General features: G+C 36.6%; 2 protein-coding genes across 3 annotated transcripts; one reads left to right on the forward strand and one right to left on the reverse strand.

Moving 5' to 3' along the window:
* The first annotated feature begins 90 nt into the window (after positions 1 to 90).
* LOC113734506 (DNA repair protein RAD50) lies at positions 91 to 20720 on the forward strand. 2 transcript variants are annotated; one of them, XM_027261084.1, is made up of 27 exons: positions 91 to 452; positions 1221 to 1307; positions 1413 to 1580; positions 3593 to 3768; positions 4828 to 4942; positions 5605 to 5833; positions 5995 to 6173; positions 6269 to 6439; positions 8014 to 8118; positions 8222 to 8329; positions 8434 to 8645; positions 8759 to 8851; positions 10815 to 10942; positions 12213 to 12327; positions 12515 to 12644; positions 12737 to 12946; positions 13794 to 14002; positions 14394 to 14595; positions 16267 to 16436; positions 16513 to 16837; positions 17805 to 17930; positions 18007 to 18059; positions 18581 to 18731; positions 19687 to 19749; positions 19851 to 19984; positions 20078 to 20206; positions 20359 to 20720. In XM_027261084.1, the coding sequence occupies exons 1-27, from the start codon at positions 330 to 332 to the stop codon at positions 20396 to 20398; spliced, it is 3951 nt and encodes a 1316-aa protein (XP_027116885.1). In that variant the 5' UTR covers positions 91 to 329; the 3' UTR covers positions 20399 to 20720. The 2 variants fall into 2 exon arrangements, with proteins under 2 accessions (XP_027116885.1, XP_071938279.1); XM_072082178.1 differs by having other exon boundaries at positions 437 to 452; positions 1417 to 1580.
* Positions 20721 to 22307: 1587 nt separating this feature from the next.
* On the reverse strand, positions 22308 to 25414 carry LOC113734507 (serine hydroxymethyltransferase 4). Its single transcript, XM_027261085.2, has 4 exons — positions 24548 to 25414; positions 23297 to 23687; positions 23113 to 23214; positions 22308 to 22785 (listed from the first exon to the last, which is right to left on the reverse strand). The coding sequence occupies exons 1-4, from the start codon at positions 25397 to 25399 to the stop codon at positions 22541 to 22543; spliced, it is 1590 nt and encodes a 529-aa protein (XP_027116886.1). The 5' UTR covers positions 25400 to 25414; the 3' UTR covers positions 22308 to 22540.
* Positions 25415 to 26271: the final 857 nt, after the last annotated feature.

Below are 26271 nucleotides of genomic sequence, written 5' to 3' on the forward strand. Positions count from 1 at the left end.
CAAAATAAAAATAAAACTAAAAATAAAAACTCATAGTATTAGTAGTAGAAAATAAAAAAAAAAAAAACCAAAAGGCATTTCTAATTTTTTTTTTTCTAGTCCTTGTCTTCTCTCCTACTCTTCCAGTTCCAAAATGCCCGCGCTTCACTCCTCCTCATAAAAACCTTCCTAAACCCTTCCCCCGCCATCTTCTTCCCAAAATTCCCTCTTGACTCTCCTCAGAAATCTCTGTCAATTTCCTCCTCCCAAAATCTATCCATCTATCTATCTTTCTATCTTTCTCATGTAATTTATTGAATTGAAAATTGGGGGAAAAAGGTACAAGAAAAATGAGTACGGTGGATAAAATGCTGATAAAGGGTATCCGGAGCTTCGACCCGGAAAACAAGAACGTCATCACCTTCTTCAAGCCCTTAACCCTCATCGTCGGCCCCAACGGAGCTGGCAAAACTGTAATTTCTCGACTTCCACTTTCTCTCTCTAATCTTTCTGCTTGTACTTTTTATTTCTTTTTTTTTTTTTTGGGTAACATGTTACTTTCTTTTTTCTGTATACGGAACCGATTATTCTAGAATAACCACTGCAGTTAAGTGTTGTACGTTGTGCATTACAAGTTGCACGATCTGTCCTTTTTTTTTAAAAATTATTCTGTGCATGGGATGAGTTACTCTAGAACAAGCACTGCAGTGAAGTGTTGTACGTTTTGCATCACAGGTTGTACTCTCGGTCCTTTCATGCCCCCCCCCCTTTTTTTTTTTTTTTATAAAGTGTGATGTTTCTTGTATAAATGATGATGATCTGCATTGAGGTGGTACGTCTTTTATTAAGAGTTGTACCTTCTGTTGCAATACTACTTGACAGTATGTTTGCACTCTTCTGCTTCTGCAATGTGTTTCTGTTGATGAAACAGGAAAAAAGAAAAATAATTGGACGTTATGCATTGCTTGTTATACAAAAAATGCTGTAGGTTTTGGGTGAATTTCTGTGTATAAATAATTGTTGGACGTGATGCATAGCTTGTTGTATCTTGTCCTGTCGTTTTTTTTTTTTTACTAGTAGATTTCAGCATGTTAATAATAATTTAAGCAAAAGGGCACCTGGTTGAATCACAGTTTTTCGTAAGCTGAGTATATTTTTCTGTGCCTGTATCCATGTTGTACACTACGCTACCTTCTGTTGCATTGCATAGACACTGATTTGTTGGTTGATTTGTTGTGTAGACTATAATTGAATCCTTGAAGGTTGCTTGCACTGGTGAATTGCCTCCCAATGCTCGCTCCGGTCAGAGCTTCATTCATGACCCAAAGGTTACCCTCCTTGACCAATAGTGTTTTAGCATTCACATTTGCAGTAATTTAATTATGTTTGTGAGTAAAGAGTTTTGCTGATATTTGGGGTGGTGAATGGTGAAGGTAGCCGGGGAGACAGAGACAAAAGGGCAGATAAAGTTGAGGTTTAAGACCGCTGCTCGAAAGGATGTGGTTTGTATAAGGTCATTTCAGCTCACCCAAAAGGCCACCAAGATGGAATATAAAGCTCTTGAGAGTGTGCTGCAAACAATCAACCCTCATACTGGGGAGGTAAATTTGAGCAACATATATCTTCATTGACTTTGTATGTTTCTCGGTAGGTAGGTTGGTTTGCCATCATGTGGAGTTCTGAAAAACATATTTGGTTTATGGATTATATCCAATGAGTTTTGATATGTTAGTTAATGTTGATTATCTTATGCGCATTCTGGTGTATGTTTTGTAGATATATCACAGAGAGGTACCAGGGCCTTTCTTGATAGCACACAAGGCAAAAGGGGTTGGCTATGTTTAGTTCTTTTGGTAGATGATTTGGTGTAATTTAGTTTACTTCCTTGTCATAATGGTTGTGTCATGCCCTGTTCAAGATTGTAAGTAATATGCTTTAAGTTAGTGGTAATGGAGATGTCGGATGGATTATTGGACTAGTTGTTACAACTCAGAAGTTAAAGATCCAACTCATAAAAGTCCTTATGTGAACTGGTCAAGCTTCAGAGTTTGCCACAAGTTTTGTATAATTCTTACAACATCCATTTGAGTAGGCATAGTTATCGTGGTACTCAAAAGAGATAAATTGTGGTAAACAACTACGATGATATTCTTAATGTAACCTCTTGTTTTTACAAGTTAAGCCAATTTTATGAAGAATACCAAAATCTCTATTTCTAGTAAGATTCTACCACACATGTAAAATATTGACATGAGCAGCCCATCAAGCTAAATGAGTTTTGCTGTTGAATAACCTGCAAGGAAGCATTGCAGGAGAATATCTTCACTTCAATATTGGTTCTGAAATATATATATAAGTATACAGGATTTGGGATGGTATCAACTTGAGTTAGATTGTCATTTCTTCATTTAATGAAACAAGAACATAATGTTAAGTTAGTTAGTTATACGAGTGTAGATAAAATTTGGCATGTCGGCAATTCGGCAATTCATTGTGGCCCTTGTTATTAGTTTAGGTTTTAGTTGCTCAACTTCTTGATTCATTATTTAATGTTGGTATATAAATGTAAGAAGCCTTAGGATGCTGTGGCGTACATGTGAAACTAAGCATTGCAAGCATTTACAATGTTATGACGTATTTAATGTCCTTGCTGAAGAATTGGATCATTTGTATTCTAGGGGAATAATCTGGCCCATCTAAAACATTTTTATTTGCTGCATCCTTTTCTTTTATTTTCTTGTCTGTTAGTTTTAGATTATTTTTTGAGCATTTTGATAGAATTTGCCACCATTGGATTTACAGACATTTGCCATTTCAAGTTCAGCATCTTGCTATGCAGCTTGAACAAACTGCTTGACCTCTGTAATTTCTGCAAATTGGACTATTCGAGCAGTTTTTCTGTAAGAGAAAACAGAGTTGAGTAATTTTTTGCTATCCATGACTAAAATCTATGTTCTTCAGAGACGCCTTTCAGATTCCTGTCTGAATTTCTTTGGATAATTTCTCCAAATCTCTGTTACCATATGTTGCATGCAAAGTGCACGGGGAAAAGTATATGCGATAAGATATCTTGGCAACAAGTGATTGCTATACAATGTGATTCATGCATGGAGATGTTATATCAAGATGCATCCTTGTCATTGAAGTTTTATATGATTTTCTTGATATACTTTTCTAGTATGTCAGGCAGAGGTCCATGGTTCAGCGATGTAGTTTAAGATTCACCATTTTCCTTTTGTATCCTTGAAAAAATTACTTATAGAAGAATTTTCTGGCATCTCCTATTGTCAAAGAACTTGCCTTGTTTCATTACCCCTCCATCAGAAGAGTGCTCAGTGCAGACTATGATGTGAGTTGCAATCTCATTGCCTTGTTGGAATTTGAGCTCTTTTGAGTTTGTAAAAGATGTCATGATGACCTGAGGGGAGAATATTTCATTGTTTGCTTCTTTTGTCAAGGATTTGTCATTTGGCTCTTCTTTGCTTACATTATTCAAGGTTATTGTGATTTTTTGTTCATGGCCATGTATTACTATGGTTCATCTTTTGATTTCACTACTATCCTAGTGCTGGTTATTTTGCAACTGAAAGTTATTTTTGTTATCCATCTGCAGAAAGTTTGCCTAAGCTATCGATGTGCTGACATGGACCGGGAAATTCCTGCTCTAATGGGTGTCTCAAAGGCTATTCTTGAAAATGTTATATTCGTGCACCAAGATGAGGCTAACTGGCCGCTGCAAGATCCTTCTACGCTAAAAAAGAAATTTGATGACATCTTCTCTGCAACAAGGTAATCCATAGTACTAGGAAGCCTTGTCGGTTTTTCTGCCACCCAAAAATCGTGCTTGTTTTATTTTCTGCTTTAATCACTTCAAGTATTACAATTTTGTCGTTTCATGTGACTTGACATGTATTTTTAACTTAAAAATCCTCCATATGAACTGCAAAAGATCCTGAAAAAGTTGCTAAGAGGAAGAATGCATTTGTCAGTACTTAGTTTCCAGATGATTGTGGGGATTTTTATCATGATGAAACTTGGTTTTTTCTCATGATTTGGTAAATAGGCAGCTGATTGTATGAAGCTTTACTAGCCATTGACCGTCACATGCAACGATATTTTAGTTATTTTAGGCTATTCAAAGAAATAAACAAAGATAGCATTATGTTCTGCATGCATAGATTCAATCCATGCTGCAAATTATACATTTCATACATACTTATTTTACTTTTGTAATTTTTTCCACTTTAATACAACTTTTGACTGTATACTGGATGATTTTGTGAAAGGCAGAGTGCTTTTTGTCATAGTCTATTCATTAGAGAGCCTTTTCTTTTAACGTGTAATGTTGGAATAGAAGTTGGAAGTAGCCTGGAAGTGGAGTATGCGAAGTTGACTGTAAGTTTTAAAACATCTGTACGACTAGGAATTGTTTGCCTACTCCAGGTACATGCGAATGGATTCTATATCTCATTCAACACCACACCTTTGCCCATTCAAGTATGTGAATGTTCAATGACATATTTAGACATTGACATGGGCCCTGCTGCTGTGTATGGTATATTGCTTTGTTCCTCTACTTCTGTCTAGCAAGTTCATTAATGTATTGCAACGACCTTGGTCTGACTAACCTAATAGGTACTGAAGGTTCAGATAAACATCATTCATCATCTGTAATTGTGGTTGATATGCCTCACTGTACAATTTTGAAGTTTTAAACTCATCACAGATAGGTTGGGTAAACATTTTTAAGTATTCAATGCTTTAGAGTTCTGATAATCTTTTGCTCTGTTCATTCTGTGCTGGTTCAGAATTTTGGATGCAAAATCTAACACATGCTTTTGCTCTCAGATACACAAAGGCCTTGGAGGTTATTAAGAAGCTTCATAAGGATCAAGCACAAGAGATAAAGCAGTATAGGCTGAAGTTGGAGAATCTTCAAACATTGAAGGATGCTGCTTACAAGGTATTTTACTTGTCCTTTACACTTCAGATCATGTGATATACTCACTTTAAATAGCTGTCTTTTCTATACCATAAACTTTTGTTTCCAATTTATAGAGAGGTGGTTTACGAACTTAGTTGCCTTAAGTTGCTTAATCGCAGATGTATAGTTTCTCCGAAATGGCAATGGAACAGCTCTCACCGTTTTTCTCAAAAAAGCATCGAAAATTATGTCCTCTAAACTCAGGCTAATTCTTAAGATCAAAGCTTCATATGCTAAAATACTGATGAAAGTTATGACTTCATATATGTTCGAGTAAATGGATGGCTAATTTGATTCCCAATGTTTTCTAATCGTCAGAGTGTTTCTGATTCTGCTTTAGAAACTCTCAATCACTTCACAGGTTTTGCATGGAAATAGATGTGCATATAATAGTCCTGTATTCAATTCCTTTCCTGCTCTGCTGAGGAGCTCTTAAAACTTTCAAGGATTTTATTAATTACGTTATGTCATTGTCAGGATTTTGATTTATAGGCTGGTGGCTACCTCATGTTTTTTCTCAGGAGACATGTTTTACTTTATCACATTAAGGATGGATGACAAGATAGATTCTATGCTTGCTGATTCTTATAAGATCATATACCAATTTAAAATCTTGTACCTCTTCTGTATTGTTCATTCAGCTACGGGAAAGCATTGCTTCTGATCAAGATAAGACCGAGTCATTAAAAAGTCAAATGCAGGAGTTGGAAAATGATATTCAGCATCTGGATAATAATATCCATAATACTGAAGTGACATTGAAGGACCTCAGGAAGTTACAGGAACGAATAGCCACAAAAACTGCTGAAAGAAGCATTTTATTCAAGGAACAGGAGAGACAGTATGCAGCACTTACCGAAGAGAATGAGGGTTTGTGCATTGATACCATAATCTCATGCTTCTTGTAATTAATGTTTTTCCTTCTTACATTTTCTCTACATTGCAACAATTTCTTTTCAATTTCTCTGTTCATTTTTTTCAAGGGATTATGCCTTCCTGTGAATATTAGCCCGCTTGCTTTTCTGTGTTAGACACTGACGAAGAACTGATGGAATGGAAAAGCAAGTTTGAGGAAAGGATTGCAATCTTGGAGACCAAAATTAGCAAGTTAAATAGGGAAATGAATGACACAGAGACCAAGATTTCTTACCTTAAGGAGACAATGGATGACTATGTACGAGAGACTAGCAAGCTGCAAACTGAGGCTGAAGTAAGTTGATCAGTAAAATTTTAACAAGGCTTTATTAAACTGTTGCTTTGTGGTAGTAACTAATCATTCCTCTTCCTTTTTTTTTTTTGAATTAGGTGCATCAAAACTTGAAGAATGATAGAGAACTGAAAATCAAGAGGCTTTTTGAAAGGCATAATCTTGGAGTTGTCCCTAACAGCCCATTTTCTGATGAAGTAGCTTTGAACCTCATAAACCGAGTGCAGTCGAGGTTAAAGGACCTGGACAACGATTTAGATGATAAAAAGGTAAACCTTTATTGTTTAACTAATGAAGATATCAATCTGGTATAATTCCTTTGTGGAAAATCTGTTGCTAATTTTACCAGTCTAACCAGGATATTTGCATCCTTGAAACTACTAGTGTATGTTTTAGTTTTAGTTTCCTTCTTTTTTTCCCCCTCAATTCTAGTGTCTGGAATGATTTGCATGCGCATGATTCTAGTTCCTCATTGAGTTGGGTTTCTTGATTGTTGAAAGTTTGTTGTATCTTCACTCTAGAAATTGAACTCTTTCAGTGTCAAAGTACATTTTCTTTTGTTCACAATGATTGTGTCCCCGCGGGGACGCCCGGGGGGGGGGGGGGAGGGAGGGAGGGGGAGCTTCACTACTGTCCTGATGTATAATTTGTCCTATCTCATTACAAAGTTCCTGCATATCACAAAAGATGAACAACTGTGGCCCCAATTTTGCCAACCAATCTGTCAATGCATTTGCTTCGTTATGAGTGTGTTCCAACATACAACTCCAGTTTCTGTTAGTGTAATAGTAGTTGCATGATAGTGGGTTTTCTCTGAAAAAAAAATACAGACATAAGCAAAGCAAAAAGATCGTCTACACTATTGGAAGTTTTGGCAAGATTATCAGCATGCTTGTCCTGTGCTTTAGTGTTTTTTTCCACACATATAAGGCACTTTGTTTTTAACAATCCTTTACCTGCCATTAGCAAGAAGAATCTTCTTTGTGTCATATTCTTGAAGAACTTTTGGCACTTTTTAAGCCCTTGAGGTGCTTCTTAATTGCTAATTGCATAAATGAACTGGAAAAGAAGGAGAATTGTTCTTAATGTTGATGTGACTTGGCCTGCTAATTATTGTGCTTTTGAAGCAAATGTTGGTTGTGCCTGTATATGTTTTTTTTTCCTTGAATGACATTCAATAGCAGTGAATAGATGATGAAGTTGTAGAAGTACCTTTTCTTTTGGGTCTAAACTCCTGTTTTAATTTGGTTTTTCCTAATTTTATCGAAATGTGGCATATTTGTTGCTCAGGACAACATGATATTTCTACTACTGATCGAGGAGCCTTCAATTTTTCATCGTGGTTTTGTTTTTATGTGGAATCAATCTTGGTTATGTATTTTGTTGCCTTAGAAAGAAATAATTTTGATGTCTAGTAGTCATTTCTCAATCACAAGAGTGGTGGCTCCTGGAATAGAACTCCTTGGCTTTTGTTTGAGAAGTTTTTATGCAAATGAAAACAAAGATCCATTCTGATGTACTTTATTGAAAATGCTGCAGTGAAGTTTTTAAATTGCCTGATTGACTTTAAAAGAGATTTGATCCTTTGTCTGAGGGGTTTCCTTTATGTAATAAGTACATGTGCAGCTGCACAGAAATCGTATGCGAAGCAGTACTATCCTTGTTTATCAGTATTTTCTCTTTGGGGCTTATGTTTCTCAAGTCCCTTGGAAGTTTTCTAGAAACTTGAACGATTTGTTTCCTCTTCATCTTCCCAACATCTGCTGAGCAATCTCTTACTTGTTTCAAATTTTTTCATCCAAGAAATATTTTTGTTGATGAAAAATCACTGTGTGTATTTCAGAAATCAAACGAGAGAGAACTTGAAGCGGCGTTCGGTCAATACATGCATGCAAATGACCGTTGGAAAGATGTTGATGCTCAAAAACAGGCTAAATTGGAGATTAAGGTTTCTTGTTGAGTTTCTATCATCTTAGTGTGCAAGTTTGTTTCTTGACTAGTCTCATATCCTCTACTTGCTGATGCGAATTTATGGTCTTGAATCCAAGCAGCGTGGCATTTTGAAGCGCATTGAAGAGAAGGAGAATGAGCGGGATTCATTTGAGCGGCAGATTTCTAATGTTAATCTATCTCACCTAGATGAAAGAGAGAAGAACATGGTATTGCTGGCTGATCAAACTGGTATTTGGGGATTTTTTATGTAGTTTTCTCTTAGAATACAGCTATGTCACAGTTTGCAAATTGTTTTTTATACTCAATGCAGCGTATTGAGATGGAGAGGAAGACAAAACACCTTTCTGAAAGAGAATTTGAATCAAGTATACAGAAAAAGCAGAGCGAGATACATAGTTTGGAGCCAAAAATCAAAGCTCTTAATAGGGAAAAGGACATCATGGTTGCTGATTCTGAAGACCGAGTTAAACTTTCTATTAGGAAGGCAGAGTTGGAAAACCTCAAAAAGAAGCTTAAAAAGATGTAATTTGTAGCTTTGATTTCATTTGAGTTGATGGTTTCTAGTTTACTGGGTCTTAATCATTTAATTGTTGTTTCTTCTAGAAAATGAATATCTTTATAACTTCAATTTTCAGAATGGACGAGCACAAGGACAAAATTAGAGGAGTGCTGAAAGGAAGGCTTCCTGCAGATAAGGATTTGAAGCAGGAAATAGCTAAGGTGCAAAGGTTGGGGTTGAAAATTTTTATACTTACTCTTTTCCAGTATAGCACTTTTTGGACAGTTTTACCTTCTTTGTGGATCCTGCTAAAAATCTTGACTTATCAAAGATGATAAAGGATGCTCATGGGAAGTCAGTTTTTACGGGTGTAATATATAGACAATTACCTAATATTCTGTGTAATTCTATGTGCTATCATGATTATATTGTGTTTTGTTTATAAGCATGCTTAGACATCTATCTGCGTGCGTATTCTGGAAATATAACATTTTGAGGACTCTTACAACTTTGTATAGTTCAAGGTAAAAAGAAGTTGAGTGATAATTAAGAATTTGCTCTGCATCATTAGATAAGCCCCTTCTGCTTGTTAATTCTGCTCATCTCTAGTCTTTTAATGACATAATCTGACACCCTGATTTTACATAGCCTTACAATATTTTATTGTGCTGGTTATATGGGATTCATGCATGAAGTTATATATACAAGTTCATTTTGGTGGCATGAACCGGGGCATAATCAATTCATTCACTATTAGTTGGGATAATTGCAATAATAGTTTACCAAGATATTTGAGAGAGGGGATGGTATATAATGTCCCGTTGATTTGAGGTTTAGGGGGATAGTATATAATGCGATACCAAAAACTATTTAATGGTAATTGATTGTTTATTGCAAGTACAAAGACTGATCTTTCCTAGTTTCTTGTCACATGGAGTAGCTTTGAGAAACTCGTGCAGCTTATGTCATTTCAATCATAGACTAGTGAAATAGATTATGCTTGGATCTAAAAGAGGATATTCATATAGAGGAAATACGAACATCATTTGATAATTTCTTCTCCAGGACATGAAGATTTGGTTGCAAATTAAGAAAACTGTTATATTGGATTAATCATAAAAGAAAAATACCACAATTTGTATAATTGAGTTTCATAAACCATCTGAAAGAGAAATAAGTTGTAAAGTACAATGCAGTATTACAACAATTGTGTGATCCTGCTACACTTCATGGGCACTTGACTACGAGAACCAAATTTCAAGTGGAAAACCGCAGCAACATAACTGCTAGGATGGGCTATGTTGTTATCGTATTTTTCCCTTGGCTGAATTGCAGGTTCATCTGCCTAAGTATATACAGTCGGTTCATTTTTCCTAGATGAGTGAATTTTATGATAGTAGCTGCTGCATGCAACCAGCATACACATTGACAGATGCAGTCTGAAGTGATATGGTCTTTCTGGTGATTCTTTTGTCTTCAGATTTTGGTTATGGTGTCTTCAAGTGACTTCTTCAGCAGCATTTCTGTCTGTTTGTAGCTTCCAATATCATAAGAATTTGACATCCACCTGTTTTTCTGACCATGACTCTGAAGGGCATCTAATTTCCTTGATGTGTATCTTGCAAGTTCCTGCATAAAAGTCTGTTTTAACCAACCATACTATCCCAGTGTTAGATTCTTCATCTATTCTGAACCATCTCCTGTTTGAAAAGTTTTAAAGTACGATTTCCCTAGAAGTTCAATTTTTCCGCTATCCCAGTGTTAGATTCTTCAGCTATTCTGAACCTTCTCCTGTTTGAAAAGTTTGAAAGTACCATTTCCCTAGAAGTTCTATTTTTCCGCTATCCTTTATTTTTGAGATTTAACTTTGATCGACAGACAAGGTACAGGAGATCTGTTCTGTGATTAATTTGAATTGGCCATTGGTGCTTTTGTTTCTTTAATATAAGAACTCTTGTCATGAATATTTTCTTTAAGCTAAAAGTTGTTATATTAAATTGTTGGCCTTGTGCAGTAAGGAGTTGTTTATTGAATAGCTTTCCTTGTTTCATTTATTTCTGGAAGATTCTTGTTAAGATCTAATTGTGTTTGGATAAGCATACCGTTTCTCTTTTTGTAGATTTTTTGTTACTTTCTTCTTCAAATCTTGAATTTGACGTTTCACTGTTTTGATATGCTTTCTGATGGTGCAGAGCTTCCCAAGCAGAATTTGATGACTTGAACTCAAAAGCCCGTGAAGCTGAGAAGGAAGTGAATATGTTGCAGTTGAAAATACAAGAAGTTAACAGTAACCTATCCAAATTACATAAGGATATGGATTGTGAGTGCAATTTTTCCTTGGAAATAATTTCAATTTTCTTCAAGCATCTTGTGATGGTCAGTCTCCAGGGTTTGGCATAAATTTCCAGAGGTTTTACCAAAGAAAAATGACTAGAAGACAAGGGGTGGATGTGGGGTCTACTGGTCTGACTTGATATGTTTGAAGTTTCAGTGCATTTTGACACTGGCTGTCAAGAGGATTGAGTAATTCTTCTGTTTGAATTGAAAAAACAAGCACCAAGGAATAGACTGCTTGAATGTATTAGAGAAATTGGCATGGTAGCAGTTCAAATATTTAATACTTTTAGAATGGATAAGTCTACAAAAGCACCAAGAATCCCTGATGGGTTTGCATTCTTAGTCATATTTCTTAGCAAAATACTACTAAATGCAGCTGAATTACAATAAGCTGCACCTTTAAGTGGAGTTTCCGTTGGCTGTACGATATATCTCTAGCCAAATATAATGGGAACTGTGTAATTATTGGGTCTGTTTACATTCCAGTTTCACATCAGAACAATTTCCGGGAACATGAAGAAGAAATACTTTTGCTGAACTTTTTGCATTGAGTTTTATTAAACCTATTGAGCATCGGTTATTTTGATATCTCAAATTTTGGCAGTGGATTTAGGAAATTAATGGCCAAAAAATGAATAGTGTGATGGAATCAAAAGTTCTGAAGTTCAGGGTATGCTTAATGTGCAACAAAGTGGCTGATCACATATTTGATGGAGATAAAACAAGCTGTATGTGGCTTCACACATCACAAAGGTCATCCTGGAACTTCCACTTCTTATTTCCAAATATTTCCCAGCAAATAACAGGCTGGATGATCCTTTTAAAGAATGTTAACAATGTGTTTTTGTAGAATAGGATGCCAAGGAGAGGTCAAATTCAGTGAAGATGAAACTTGGTGTCTGAGTTGGTAGAGCTTTATTTTAGGAATAAGCTTTACTACTAGGTTTCTTGACAAAACAGCTGCTTGGGAATTGAGTATTTTCTTTAATGTAAGAATTTTCTGAAATTGGCAATGAAAAGTGCCATTGTTGGTTTCCATAAGTTTTGATGCTAACTTTCTAAATAAGCAAACTCTCGGAAATAACCTGCTTGCAGTCTTTCCTTGCGCTCTTATGACTGCAGAAAGACACTGCTGAGTTGTGAAGGAATTGTGTTTGGAAGAGAACCTTTTTAAGTTTCCTAATATCGTGTGTTCTGTTGATTTCTTAGAAGTTCTTATCTTTTTTACTTAATAATATCTTATTCTCATGCAGCAAGGAGGAGATTCATTGAGTCAAAGCTCCCCTCATTGGCCCAGCAGTCTGTTAGTATTGACTCTTATCCTAAAGCTCTGGATTCTTCTAAGGAGAAAAGAGATGTCCAAAAAAGGTGTTATTTGACATCCATTTTATAGATCACAAAATACTTCCGCTTGCATCTGTTGATTGAAAATCTTAACGCAATATAGAGGCAGTTTATTTTCAATTTAGTTCTCAAAAGACTGCTGCTTGTATCTTTTGTTAGGCCACAATTTGTTGAAATGTTATGAAAATAAAATTACCATTCACCGGTGCAGCAAATATAATATAGCAGATGGTATGAGGCAAATGTTTGATCCATTTGAAAGAGTTGCTCGTGCTCATCATATTTGCCCTTGCTGTGAGCGTCCATTCTCAGCTGAAGAAGAAGATGAATTTGTTAAAAAGGTTCAATCCTTGATTTTCTATGTGCTTTCATCCAATTGAATGTCGGATTCAGCTATTTTCACTGAATTGGTTTTTAATCTTTTTTACTATAGCAAAGAGTGAAAGCTGCAAGCTCCGCAGAGCACATGAAATTGTTGGCTGTGGAATCTTCAGATGCTGATTCTCAATTTCAGCAGTTGGACAAACTTCGCATGGTCTATGAAGAGTATACCAAAATTGGCCAGGAATCAATTCCTCTTGCTGAGAAGAGTCTCAGTGAGCAGAATGAAGATTTGGACAGAAAGAATCAAGCTCTTGATGATGTAACTAGTAAATCTCATATATTTTCTTTATTCATACTATATGCTGTTCTATAAATTGTTATGTGAAGCTTGTTTTAGCAGTTCTTTGGTGGGAATATCTGATTCTTCGCATCAACATTTTTTTTTTCTCTGATTTTGTATGAGGTAAAGATCATTGAACAGTTAAGCTTATAGAAATTGGGGACTACCCTGGGGTATTAGTCTTGGTGACTTGACCTGACTTCTAAGTCATACACTCCAAAAGTAGAATTGTCTATAGGAGTTCAATTGATTTAAGAGTAAAAACTGATCGAAAGACTGACTATATCTGCGTGAAAGTCCATCATCTATAGATATATGGCCTGCAACTTAATGTCTGAGGACAGTCAGGACATGCAAGGTAGAGGGCAATGTGCTGAAAGCAGTTACGAGGAAAAGAGGTCATACCCTCTATGAAAGCCAAGTAAAAGGTGTTCTAGTGAAACCCTTTAGTTCCCAGTTATTCAACCTCCCCTCTGTGGCCAGCAATCCATTATTTCTCCTTATGTCGTATTTCTTTATAGCTTGGCAATATAAACCATTTGGTGGACTAAATTGATTAGATTTCTTGTCTTTGATACTTATTGGTGAACTTTTATGTTCTGGTAACTTGGCCTTGAACCATACATGGCATAGTTATTTTCCATTAACTATGTCAGAATGAAATCCTTTATTTCGTTTCCTTTTTTCTGCATCTCTTATTTGCTTGATTTGCTTGCTTTTCATGTAAAGGACATGATAAATCCGGTTACTACTTTTGTATTTGAGATTTATAAGACCTTTCTATATCTAGTAACACTGATACGTTTGGGAAATTCAATTCCCACAGATCTTAGGTGTTTTAGCACAAGTAAAATCGGAGAAGGCCTCAGTTGATGCCTTGATGCAGCCTGTAGAAACAGCTGACAGGCTCTTCCAAGAAATACAGACCTTGCAGGAGCAGGTTGATGATTTGGAAGACAAGCTTGATTTTCGAGGGCAAGGTGGCAAAACTATGGAGGACATCCAAAGGGAGTTGGACTCTTTGCAACTGACCAAGTATACTGTCTTTTTCTGTTTAGTTTTCAGAACCAGTGTTGGTTACTATCTTTTCTTTATGACGTGACAATTAGTAAGCATAATCTTTATAATAAACTCAAGATTATGTTGCTTTTCGTAAACCAAAAATTATGTTGCTCTTTGTAAGCATAAATTTGGTTACAAGGAATGGTATCTTTCCGCAGTCTCTGCACTCAAGTTGCTTCCTGTATGTAGTGTTCTGTATGAGCTCATATTGCTCTCATACAATCCTGTTTTCACAGTTTAGGTTGCTCTCATGCATTTAGCTACTTCTGACTATGTTCCCACTCATATTCTGCACTATTTATTTCATAGCTTTCATTTGGAAATTTTTAAGACTTCTACTATTGTCTTCTCTGCTGTTTACCAGGGATAGTTTGCATAATGATGTGGAAAAACTAAGAGAAGAACAGAGGTACACGGAAATGGATATATCAAGTATCCAGATGAGGTGGCATTCTCTAAGGGAAGAGAAGCTCAGAGCAACTAATACATTGAATGAGCTTAGGAAGGTTGAGGAGGAGTTAGATCGTTTGTCAGAGCAAAAAAATCAGGCTGAGCTTGATGAGAAGGTAACTGGCTGATTGGAATCTCGTAAATTGAATGAAATTGGAAGCTAAGATGCTTTCTTTGGATGCCTTGCTGCAAGTTTTGTTATTGGAGAAAATTTCCACTAGATAAAAAATTTATATGAGCAATGAAAAGAGTTCTAAAGTTGTAGTCTGTTGGAAAAGAAAATGCAACAAGTATCAGGATGAAAATTATAGGACTTTTTGGAATAAATATGGAACTTATGCATGATGCAAAACTTAGAAAGAGAAAGGTGTAAAGAGTGTAGTTTAATTTTTTGGTTTAAGGTATGAGTTTGGTTGCACGTTACTGACTAGAGTCAGGTTTGACATGCAGATATCTGGATTTTTATAGAAATCCATTTGTTCTATGCATGCTATATTCTTTGCTCCCCTGGTCGCTGTATCTAGGAATCTAAACCTTTTTCTTGTCATGTATACCTACTTGGAATTGGATACATACTGGGGGTTTGTTAAGGGTGTTAGTTTTGACACTTAAATTAAATGGTTGCGTTGTAATTGGCACTCAATAGAGCCTTAAAGTAGATGGTTCTTGGAAGCTCCAAATTAGTATAGGAATTCATCCAAAGTACCGTGCAACTTGCAACCGGTCACTGGTTGCATAATCTCAAACTTTTCTTTAGGACCCTGCAGGAATCCAAACATCAAATCAGCAGGTTCTCCACTTACATGTGATTGAACAATAAACGTCATGCTGCATGCATTATGAACTTAAAGGCTTTCAAAGAACTCCATTGCACTAAGTATCTTAATAGAGAGTCTTACCTGGATTGCTGACTTGTAGCATTTGTCATTCAAAACGGTTGAGATTGCAGAAGTATGGATATCGGCTCAAAAGAATTCCAAAGAACCACAAAACAAGGAGTAGAACAATTACATTAAGAACTGATTAATTAGATTAAGAACTGATTTATATCTAATCTCCCACTGTAGCTTCTGAACTCTTTAAATTGTTTCTTGTACTTTATGTGTTCTGTTTCTTAATTTGGTGCATTTTTAGGTGCTGCCTATAGATCTTCGAGAAACCTTAACTTTTCTGTTGTTCTTGGAAATGTAGGTGACATTTCTAGAATTTATTCCTTCTGCTGTGATTCTTCTCTTTCGCCCCAGCTGTCACAGATTTCCCTATAAACCATTTAGCAAGCTACGTGTGGCCACATTATATTAAAGCCTGCAATTGATCCCTTTTATACTTATCTGCAATTTACCACAATAAATGAATGGGATGATGTGATAACATCCTTGTTAACCAAAATGTAAGAGCAATAAACATGACATTGAGCTTTTAGTGTGAATGGCCTCTGAGGAAGACATTGGCTCATATCTTCTTTTATTTTTCTGATTCTGGGATGAAAAAAGTGAAGAAAGGTGAGGCTTTACTGGCATTAAGTCTTTAGATCAGATATTCTCGCGCACATGGGGCAACACTAGGAATGGTTGGTTAGTAGGCAACTGTATTGAGGTTAATCTTATTGTACTTTTCATATTTATCTTCAAAAGTTGAGTTTCTTGACCCAATTGGGGTTTTTAATTTATCCTGTCTTTATACCCTAGAACTACTTAATGTGCTTTGCATATTTTCTCACTTAGTTGTATCTTTTCAGTTATTAGTAAACCATATTTTGTGTAGTGATACTTTCAAAAAATGTTTAGCATTTGGCAGAAGCTGCCAGTCAATTAGAGAAGGAGAAAGAAGCATTTTTGAGGCATCACAATGTTTTGAAAGCCAAACTTAATTGCGAATACGAGGAACAGGCAAAACTCAAAGCAAACTATCAACAGGAGGCTGTTAAACTTCTTGAAATTACAGATGAGATAAAGAAGTATGTCTCATGAACCTGAAGTGTGATACCCATGTCTCTTTCATGTATAATCTTCATAATTATTTTGTTCCATCAGGTATCATGATTTGAAAAAAGGAGAGAGATTGAAGGAGGTACAGGAAAAGCATAGTCAATCAGAATCTCAATTTCGTAGTTTTGAAGCAAGAAAAGAGGAGATTTCTGTTGAACTGAACAAAATTAAAGATTTGATGCGCAACCAAGATAATGTAAGACGTGGCATTGAGGATAACTTGAACTATAGAAAAATAAAAGCTGAAGTGGATGGGCTTACCCGTGAAATTGAATTATTGGAAGAAGAGATACTGAAAGTTGGTGGGGTTTCTGCAGTTGAGGCTGAGCTTGCAAAGCTCTCTAAAGAAAGGGAGGGACTTCTGTCAGAGGTACAATTAACTGTTGCATATCCAACACCTCATTCAGTATGTAAGCAAAGTTTCATATACTTCTATGCTGTCTCCACGTCTTATATGATGGTTAGATTCCACTTTTGGATTGTGTCCCCTGATAAGTCAAATGCTAGTTTTTTATGCTATAAATGCTTCAGTTACTCATAACATATCCCATACTTTTTGAGATGTAAATCCTTGAATCGAAAACTGTTCATTATTCAAATTCCAACCTAAGGAGAGATACCCACCCAAATGAGTGAAGGGCACGTTTGGTAGTTTATTTTGGATTGCAACCTTTTGTCCCTTTGAAACTATTTTGAGGTCATTACAAAATCAGAGCCAAAGCTTTTGGTAGAGATGGCTATTTAGCTTGTGTTACTCGTATTGCTTACCCATAACTACTTGTTTACAAAAGCCATGTATCATTTGCAATTTCTGGTTTCTGTAATTAAAGATTAAGATATTGCAAGTCATTCCTAAAAATAGTTTTTTCATTCTAGACTAGTCTGCGTCAAACTGTTTCAGGTTATTTCATGCTTTCTTGTCTTAGAACTATGTGCCTCAGAACACACTAGTACTTTGTAATTGATTGATATAGATAACTAGGCATAAAGCAAATTTTCAACGAAGATTGGTATATTTCAATTGTGATGATGATATCTACTTTAAAGTTATAGGTAATATGATGTTTATGTGCTCTTGTTTATCTGAAGCTTGTGTAGTGGTGGTAGCGCATTAGGAATTAAGGTATTTATTGGAAGTTTGTCCCTTTAAGGAACTTGTTTCTTTTTCTTCAGGGACAATCATTTCTTTTGGTTGAAAAAAACTGTTCAGTCATTATTTTTAACCTTGGTGGCATTTATATGTAATTGTCTCATTGTAAGTGGTAATATTTTAGTTCAAGGGGTGAACATCAGAATTTGTTCCTTGAGAATAATCTGGGACTTGCCTCTGGTTGCAGTTAAACAGATGCCGTGGCACCATGGCTGTCTATAGAAGCAATATTTCGACAAATCAGATTGATCTTAAACAGGCACAGTACAAGGACATTGATAAACGCTATTTTGATCAGCTAATTCAGCTCAAGGTAATGTATGATTTTGATGCCTCATTATGTGCGCACTCACCGATGAAGTGTGTGATGATCGTTCAATTTTTGACAGACAACTGAGATGGCAAATAAGGATCTTGACAGATATTACAACGCACTTGATAAGTAAGTTCTTCTAAAGTTTTCTGTCTTCCTCTGGGTGATTGCATCAATCCATCTTTACTTGGGAATTTTATTGTTGTTGTTTTGCGTCCCTTTTATTCCCACCTCTCTTGGCTACATATTCTGGCATGCATATACATGTCCTTGCACATCGTTTCCTTGATTTTATTAGGATATAAGAATATGATAACCTTTGTCTTGCTTATTCTTGTATTACGATAGTTGCAATAAATGTAGATGAAAACCTTGTCCCCATAACAGGGAAGAGTAGCCATGAAAGTGGAAACCAAATCATATGTTAACCTTTTCATTGTACAAATGTAATATAAAATCTATAGCACTGTGAGCTGTTTGGTGTAATTAATCTTGAATAGTGATGTCCAAATATTGAACTGACCTGTCATTTTGCCTAAAAAGGTTCAAAATTGCCTCTGCTCCTTTTATTTTATTTTATTGAGTTGAATAACATGGCAGTACTTCTGTCCATGAGGATATAGTAATCTTACTCTTGCCTGCTTTGTTAGAGCACTGATGCGCTTCCACACAATGAAAATGGAAGAAATAAACAAGATTGTAAGAGAACTGTGGCAACAAACTTACAGGGGACAGGACATTGATTACATAAGCATTCATTCAGATTCTGAAGGAGGTGGTACTCGATCATACAGCTATAAGGTAGTGAATTATTTTTCTGTCCTCTGTTTCTAAATAAGAGAAACTGGTTGCTTTTTTTCCAACTTTATATGTATTTGTATTTCAATCTAATTTTACATCATTTTAAGTGGGGTTCAAGTGAGTTGACTTGAGTGCCTTTTGTCACTTTGGGGCAGGCATCTGCCATCTTGTAAATTTTGTTACAATTCAAATGTCAAAAATTGGACAGTTAGTCAAATGCTTACAAACAATTTTGTTGGCAAGCGTCCTATGACAATGATATAGTTGGTAATAGATGCTGAAGGAAGGCATAGCATAAACATTTAAGCAATTTTTTTCATATCCAATTGAAACATAAATGTGAGGATCTCATCCAGAAACAAAAGATCGATGGTTGTAAACATGCATCGACTACAAGAAGACATAGACATCTTTAGACATGCATATTTGTAAAACCGAAAATCACAATTGCATCGTTTAAAAGCATTCCATCACATAGAATTGAAGTTTTACATTTATTGACCTGTCTAGAAGATGCAGCGCCCTTTGCATGTACTTGATGTTCTACTGGCGTTGCATGCACATTTCTAATTAGTTGGGCTTTTCATGCTTTGTTAAATTCATTAAGCAGCAGACTCTATTTCAGAGAAATGTGTCTTATCTTTTTCTGAGTACTTTTGAACTTAAATCTTCTACACAATTTTCTGTTCATTCTCCATAATTGCTAATCAAATGAGCGCACCCATTTTCTCAAAGTGGTCTCATCAACTTACCTCTACTAATGACAACATCTTTCAAACTTGACACCATGTAATCCTTGTCTCCTGCAGCGTTTCTTGGTAAACAATCTCTGCAATCTTCTATGTTTTCACCCGTGGATATGTAACTAATTTTACCATTGCTTTTCTGACATGATTTAACCGTTCAATAAAATCTAGTGAGTATTTGATCAAACTGGAATCATATAATGCTGCAGGTTTTGATGCAAACTGGTGATGCGGAGCTAGAAATGAGAGGAAGGTGCAGTGCTGGTCAAAAGGTCAAATGATGCTTAAATCTGCTTTTTGCTTAGATCAAATCTGGAGGAGTTTGGCAAGAGAACTATTGCTTGTTCCTTAAATATCATGTTTCTTTACTCAGGTCCTCGCCTCACTTATTATTCGGTTAGCACTAGCTGAAACATTTTGCCTCAATTGTGGAATACTAGCACTTGATGAACCAACGACAAACCTAGATGCCCCTAATAGCGAGAGTCTTGCCGCAGCTCTTCTTAGGTATGGCTACTCATTTACGTGATGTCAATCATGATGTAGATTCCTGTTTGCTCTTTACTTTTATTTATGTATTGATATGATTGTGTGGTCCAGAATTATGGAGGACAGGAAAGGACAGGAAAATTTTCAACTAATTGTTATTACTCATGATGAGCGGTTTGCTCAACTAATTGGTCAACGCCAGCATGCAGAAAAATACTATCGTATAAGCAAAGATGACCAGTAAGCCTACTTTTCCATCTGCAATTAATTTCCAGTATCTTTATGCTCCCCTCCACCCCAACCCCCCTCCCAAAAATAAAAGAAATACTAAGAGAGTTAAATCTTTGTTCTACTTTTCCCACAAAAATCATCTTGTTTTTTTGTTTTTGTAGTCAGCATAGCATTATTGAAGCTCAAGAGATATTTGATTGATCCCGCATTTATCCTCGCAAAGGTGGTGATACGTTAGAGAAGGTTTCGACTGGTTCTCTGTTGTATTAGCTAAAATAGCAGATTGGAGCAGCAATCTTCCAGCAGTTTTGAGGCTTTCTCTTTCTGCTTACACGCCCTCCTGCCCCACCCTGGCTTTGTATTTCATTCTTTTTGACAGTTGAATTGTTGCATTTTTTAGGTGTCTAATCCATCTGTGTTTAATGGTATCAGAATATTGCTCCGATTTGCGTTATGACATGCCACCTTTTTCAGATAATGCCTTGATAAAAATATTTCTGTCCACGGTCAGCCTGTTGATTAACCAGCGCTTGTATTTGTCTGTTGTTTTTTCATCAGAAACTGATTTAGATGTCAGGGGTTTAAATTCCCAAGCATTTTTGCTACAGCGTATTCCAGGAATTAAGAACGAACTCAGAGCAGATAACAGTTTTTGGGCCTTAGTAGAAGTTGAAGCCCCAGGAGAATAAGCCCCACAAAAAAAAAAAGTGGGCAGATATTACTGCACCTGTTTTTGGTCGAGAAAACTCTGAAACAGGAATACCACTTTCCCATGCTATACCTTTGATCGGAGGGTAAAATTCTGTGACGAGAATTCTGCAGAAGCTTGGGCTACAAAACTTTGTTTTATACTACCAAAAACCCTTTCTGGGCTGGTGTTTGTGCAGATTTCTAGTGAAAAGAACTGCAAAAGCTGAGGTTCTTTAGCAGTAGTTGTTGATATGATTTTGAATCTGTTTACTCGAAGTGTCAACCTGATGGCCACTAATGATATGGAGTAGCTAACATTGGACGGTTATTAAGATTATGGTGCATATTTTCCAAGTGCTGTGCTCCATGGAAAGTGGCAAGTAGAAATACGTTTGCTGCGAAATGTGCTCCGTCCTGTTTTACAAAGAATAAAGGGCCTAAAAAACTGCTTTCCCTTAAGCCAAGACAATGTGGAACAAAAATTAAAATGGTTAAATGGCGGAATATGTTATCTTTTGAATGGACAGTAAGAGGAAGAGGCACACTAGCAAGCAACCATTCTTGAATGATATACAACGTTTATAACTAGGCCTAATTTGTCACCAGTAATTGGTATTAGCTTTGCAACAGGGATGTGAAAAATCAAATAACGTTCATGATGAATAATAATAAATGAAGGGCACTCATGGTCTATAGATTTTTAGCGCAAAGTCCACACTGCACTTTTTCTTGCTTGCTCTCTTTCTGTTGTTGTTAGCTAGATCTGGCCCTTTTGACAGCAAGGAACGGCTGTCGGAGAAACCATTTCCATGCCCCTTTCTTATTGTGGTATTGAGTGGAACCAGTTCATTCCTTCTGATTCAGAAATAAAAAAATCTTGCATTAGAGCTGAATGGAGTACCGTACAGTATTTAATATTCAAAATTTTTACGGCAATCCGCTTGCTCTCTCATCCGACCCTTAATTATCAAATAGAATTTGCATAAACTTCTTGAAAGATTTTGGTGTGATTTATATGTTTTAATGGGTGCAGGCATAAATGTAAATGGCTGCAGAGGGCTGCAGGAGGGAAATGGTTAAACAAGCTTTTATATCATCGGTTAATCAAGGGGCTGAACGAGGAAAATGCTTCAAGAATTGGACATGGTCCAAAATTCCTTGTATTGGTTGGATACTTCATTTAGAGCGTTTATCATGGTGAAGTGCATTTCCCGGACTCAGATTTGAAGTCAGTCCAAAACTTTACAAGGTTCTCTTCCTGACAACTTTGCCAATCATAAAATTACAATGAGCATCAACAACACTACGCACTAACACAGACTATCTCATCCAACTGTTGAGTTGGTATGACAAACATACACTAGACAATTGCAAATATCAAGTGATCAAAGAACATCAGTTCTTTCTTGAGCAATGGACCTGAGGCAAAGATAGCTCTTACTTTTCCAACATTTTCATTCCAAAGCTCATAATACACCTGATGCAACTACAACTCTGTGTAAAGCAAGTGTGACTACTACTCTAAAACCAGAAGTAGTGCAGCAGTGGTAAAAATTACATTATTTTTCCTAAGCACTTGATGAAATTGAAGGGGGGGAAAATTAATAGATCAAACATTAGAAAGAAAAAAAAAAAAGAGTTGATGCACGATACTTAATCCTTATATTTCATTTCAGACACCTTGAAGCCAGGCATGTCAAAGGAGGTAGAAAATTTCTCGACATCAGCCTTAAGTTCCTCAATGTCCTTGTTGTTAACCAACCCCTTGTTAAAGTCCTTCAAAAGCTTTCCACGCTCTTTCTGGATCTTCAGGCAGAGAGCCACAGCCCTGTGGAGAAACTCAGCAATTTGCTCAAAGTCCTTCTCAACCAAACCCCTTGATGTCATGGCGGGAGTACCTGCCAACAGAATCCATTATTGACATGCCTCAAGAAGCATTGCGAGACTAAACTATTAAATTGATTTAAGTGTAATCCAAAATCAACATAGGCCTAACATTGCACTAAGTGTTGACTGTAATGTGGGTAACTCAGTAGAAATCAGAGAGAGTAGCAAGCAAAAAATAAAGTAAAATACAATAAAACAACATTATAAAGTGAGCCCAAATACAAACAACAAACAGAAAAGCTGCATCTTGAAACAAAAAAACAAAAAAAAGGAACTCATTAATCCCATATCAAAGGTTAAAGGTTAGTTCATAAAACATGTGATGTGAGAACTCTTACCAATGCGAACCCCTCCAGGGGCCAAAGCGCTGCTGTCACCAAATACAGCATTCTTGTTGACAGTAATGTTGCACAAGTCACAAAGTTTCTCCACCTTGTTACCTGCAAGGATTTACCTCAATTAGCACAATGTAAGTGGATAAAGTCTTAATATATCAAGGCTAAGAAATTACATTTCCTTTACCTGTCAAACCAAGAGGGCGAAGATCCCACAAGACAAGGTGATTCTCAGTTCCACCAGTTACAAGCTTGTATCCCTTGCTCATTAGGTAATTTCCAAGGGCCACAGCATTGGCCTTGACTTGCTTAGCATAAGCCTTGAACCCAGGAGACATTGCTTGTTTCAAAGCCACAGCCAGAGCACCAATCTGGTGGTTGTGAGGACCGCCCTGGAGTGAAGGAAAAACAGCAAAGTTGATTTTATCTTCAAAATCATAAACTGCATCCTCAGGCTGACCTTTCTTGGGTGGTTTAGGACCCTTCCTGTAGAAGATCATTCCAGCTCTAGGGCCCCTTAAGCTCTTGTGGGTAGTAGTTGTTACCAAATCACAGTACTCGAAAGGATTTGCTGCTTCCTGAATCACAAATATTTGAGGTGATGGTTATCAATATGATCTGCAATATCAACATGTTGCAGCACAATATTCTCAAAAGAATCCCAATCACTGGTTCACATCGCATGAAATCCTATGTGACTGTCTCTTGAATCAAATATCAGAGCTACTTGTACTTTCTTTGTTTAGTCAAAACAGAAGTTTCCATTAAAGTACAAATACACAATAAACAGATGCCAGATAGATGAAATTGGCATATGCATCACTAGATCTAGAAAATTGCACTAGTAGCCAAAAGTTCTATCAGAATAAACTCATATAAATTGTATTAGGTTGCCTCAGATCTTAACTCATATTTCTTGAATATAATAATCCTCAAGTTTACAAGATTCACCAACACAACGACAACAGAGTAAAACACACAATAAACTAATATTAAACTGAATCAACAGATCCACAACATTACTCCAAGGAAATAGTCAATGTACATTCCGAATCAAATTCAGAATCTTTAAATCTCATAATCTTAGATCATACAAACAAGTACTGAAACTCTAGCTTCTTAAACATATAGTACTACTATTGCCAATCCAAGTCCTTAAATGCAAATCCTAAGATTCCAATTAGGCATACCTACCATAAAAAGCTTTTTTTATGATTATTTTGAGCAACCTACCACCACAAGCTTACCCTTCCTTGATCAGATCCAACAATTTAAACATTATAATCCCACAATACTAATCACAAAACAGATCCAACAACTAATCACATGCATTTTCAAAAACAAGATACCCAAGCCCAGATCCAAAAAGTAAGATCAGATGCACATTGTACCTAAAGAACTGAAATTTCATTAAAACTAACAAGAATTAAGCATATACCTGAGCAGCAACAAGGCCACTAATATGAGCCATGTCACAGAGCAAAAGGGCACCAACTTTATCCGCAATCTCTCTCAACTTCTTGTAATCCCAATCCCTAGGATAAGCACTCCCACCACAAATAATCAACTTGGGCCTAAAATCCAACGCCTTCTCTTCCAACCTAACATAATCAATATAACCCGTGTTGGGATCCACCTTATAGGGCAAACTCTCGAAATAAATCGAGGTGGCGCTGATTTTCTTCCCACCCGAGGTATAATACCCGTGTGTCAAATGCCCACCAGAGGGCAAATCCAAACCCATGATCCTGTCATGGGGCTGGAGCACCGCCGTATATGCTGCAAAATTCGCAGGTGAGCCGGAATACGGCTGCACATTGACCCCCCACTTGGTAGGGTCAAGCCTATACGCCTGCAGTGCCCGAGATCGAGTTAAGTTCTCGATCTCGTCAATGTACTCATTCCCTCCGTAGTAGCGGTTTCCGGGCATGCCCTCTGAGTACTTGTTCGTGAGAGCGCTGCCGAGGGCCTCAATTACGGCGAAGGAGGTGAAGTTTTCCGAGGCAATTAGCTCGATGCCGCTGCATTGTCGGCGTTTTTCTTTCTCAATTAGGTCGTGGATCTCGGGGTCTACGGTGCTAAGTGGGGTGTTTCCCCATTCTGGAACGGGATCCATGAGGTTTTTTTTGGGTGGTTCGGGGTGGCGGTGGCAACGGCGGAGGACGGTGGTTGGTGGCGGTGCAGGGAGGCGGGAGGGAAATGATACAGAGAGGAGGGGAGAGAGAGAGGCAGGGAACTGAGGGAGCGGAGCTTGGGGTTTAAAGGGAAGTGGAATGCGGTTGGTGGACATAATTACCCCTTCTTTTCCTTATGCAATATCATTTTATTGTTTATCAGACTTATGGTAAGTTTTTCGGTGGAGAATTAATTTCTTATCTTTTTTGTTTTATTTTATTAGTAGTAAGTGTTATTTGTCGTTGGGTGGTAGGTGGGTGGGACTTTCTTTGGAATTGGACTTTGGGAGTGGTTGAGGGGTGGACTTAAGACGAAGGTGCAATTATATTTTAGTACTTTTAATTTAGAGAAAAATGCAATTTTGGTACCTAAATTTTGGCGCACGAGCAGTTTTAGTCCCCAAATTTTGGACGAAAACAAATTTGGTACTCGAATTTTCAAATTTTGAACACATTAAGTACCCTTGACGATTTTTTTCCAAATTGTTACCGAAAAAAGCCATGTGACAGTCACGTATCCGGCTAAAATGGAATTAAAAAAGACCAAAAATGCAGTTTTGGTACTTAAACTTTGACGCACGAGCGGTTTTAATCCCCAAATTTTTGATGAAAACAAATTTGATACCCGAGCTTTCAAATTTTGAACACATTAAGTACCCTTGACGATTTTTTTCTAAATTATTATCGAAAAAAGCCATATGACAATCACGTGTCTGGCCACAATAATATAAAAAAAGGCCCAAAAAATGTCAAAAGCCATTCTAATACTAATAGCTAGTTTGGGAGTTTAGAATAGAAAAGAAAAGAAGAGAAAGGGTAAGTTAGAAAAGAAAAGAAAGGATGGGAAAGGATTTAAGTTTCTATCTAAGTTGTTTGGGAGTTTTAAAAAAGAAAAGAAGGTAAGTGGTTTTCTTTTGTTTGGGAGTTGAAAACAGATGAAAAGAAAAGATGCTCAAATAGGTTATTTTACAAAATTGCCCTTTTTGAA

Source organism: Coffea arabica, chromosome 3c (genome assembly GCF_036785885.1).
Source record: "Coffea arabica cultivar ET-39 chromosome 3c, Coffea Arabica ET-39 HiFi, whole genome shotgun sequence".
NCBI classification, from domain to species: domain Eukaryota; kingdom Viridiplantae; phylum Streptophyta; class Magnoliopsida; order Gentianales; family Rubiaceae; genus Coffea; species Coffea arabica.

Coding starts and splice junctions, on each gene's coding strand:
- LOC113734507 (XM_027261085.2), bottom strand. CDS start 25,399: ATGTCCACCAACCGCATTCCACTTCCCTTTAAACCCCAAGCTCCGCTC. Junction 23,688..24,547: donor GTGGCCTTGTTGCTGCTCAG/GTATATGCTTAA, acceptor TTTGTGATTCAG/GAAGCAGCAAATCCTTTCGA. Junction 23,215..23,296: donor TCGCCCTCTTGGTTTGACAG/GTAAAGGAAATG, acceptor AAATCCTTGCAG/GTAACAAGGTGGAGAAACTT.
- LOC113734506 (XM_027261084.1), top strand. CDS start 330: ATGAGTACGGTGGATAAAATGCTGATAAAGGGTATCCGGAGCTTCGAC. Junction 8,852..10,814: donor GAAATAGCTAAGGTGCAAAG/GTTGGGGTTGAA, acceptor CTGATGGTGCAG/AGCTTCCCAAGCAGAATTTG. Junction 12,328..12,514: donor AAAAGAGATGTCCAAAAAAG/GTGTTATTTGAC, acceptor TCACCGGTGCAG/CAAATATAATATAGCAGATG.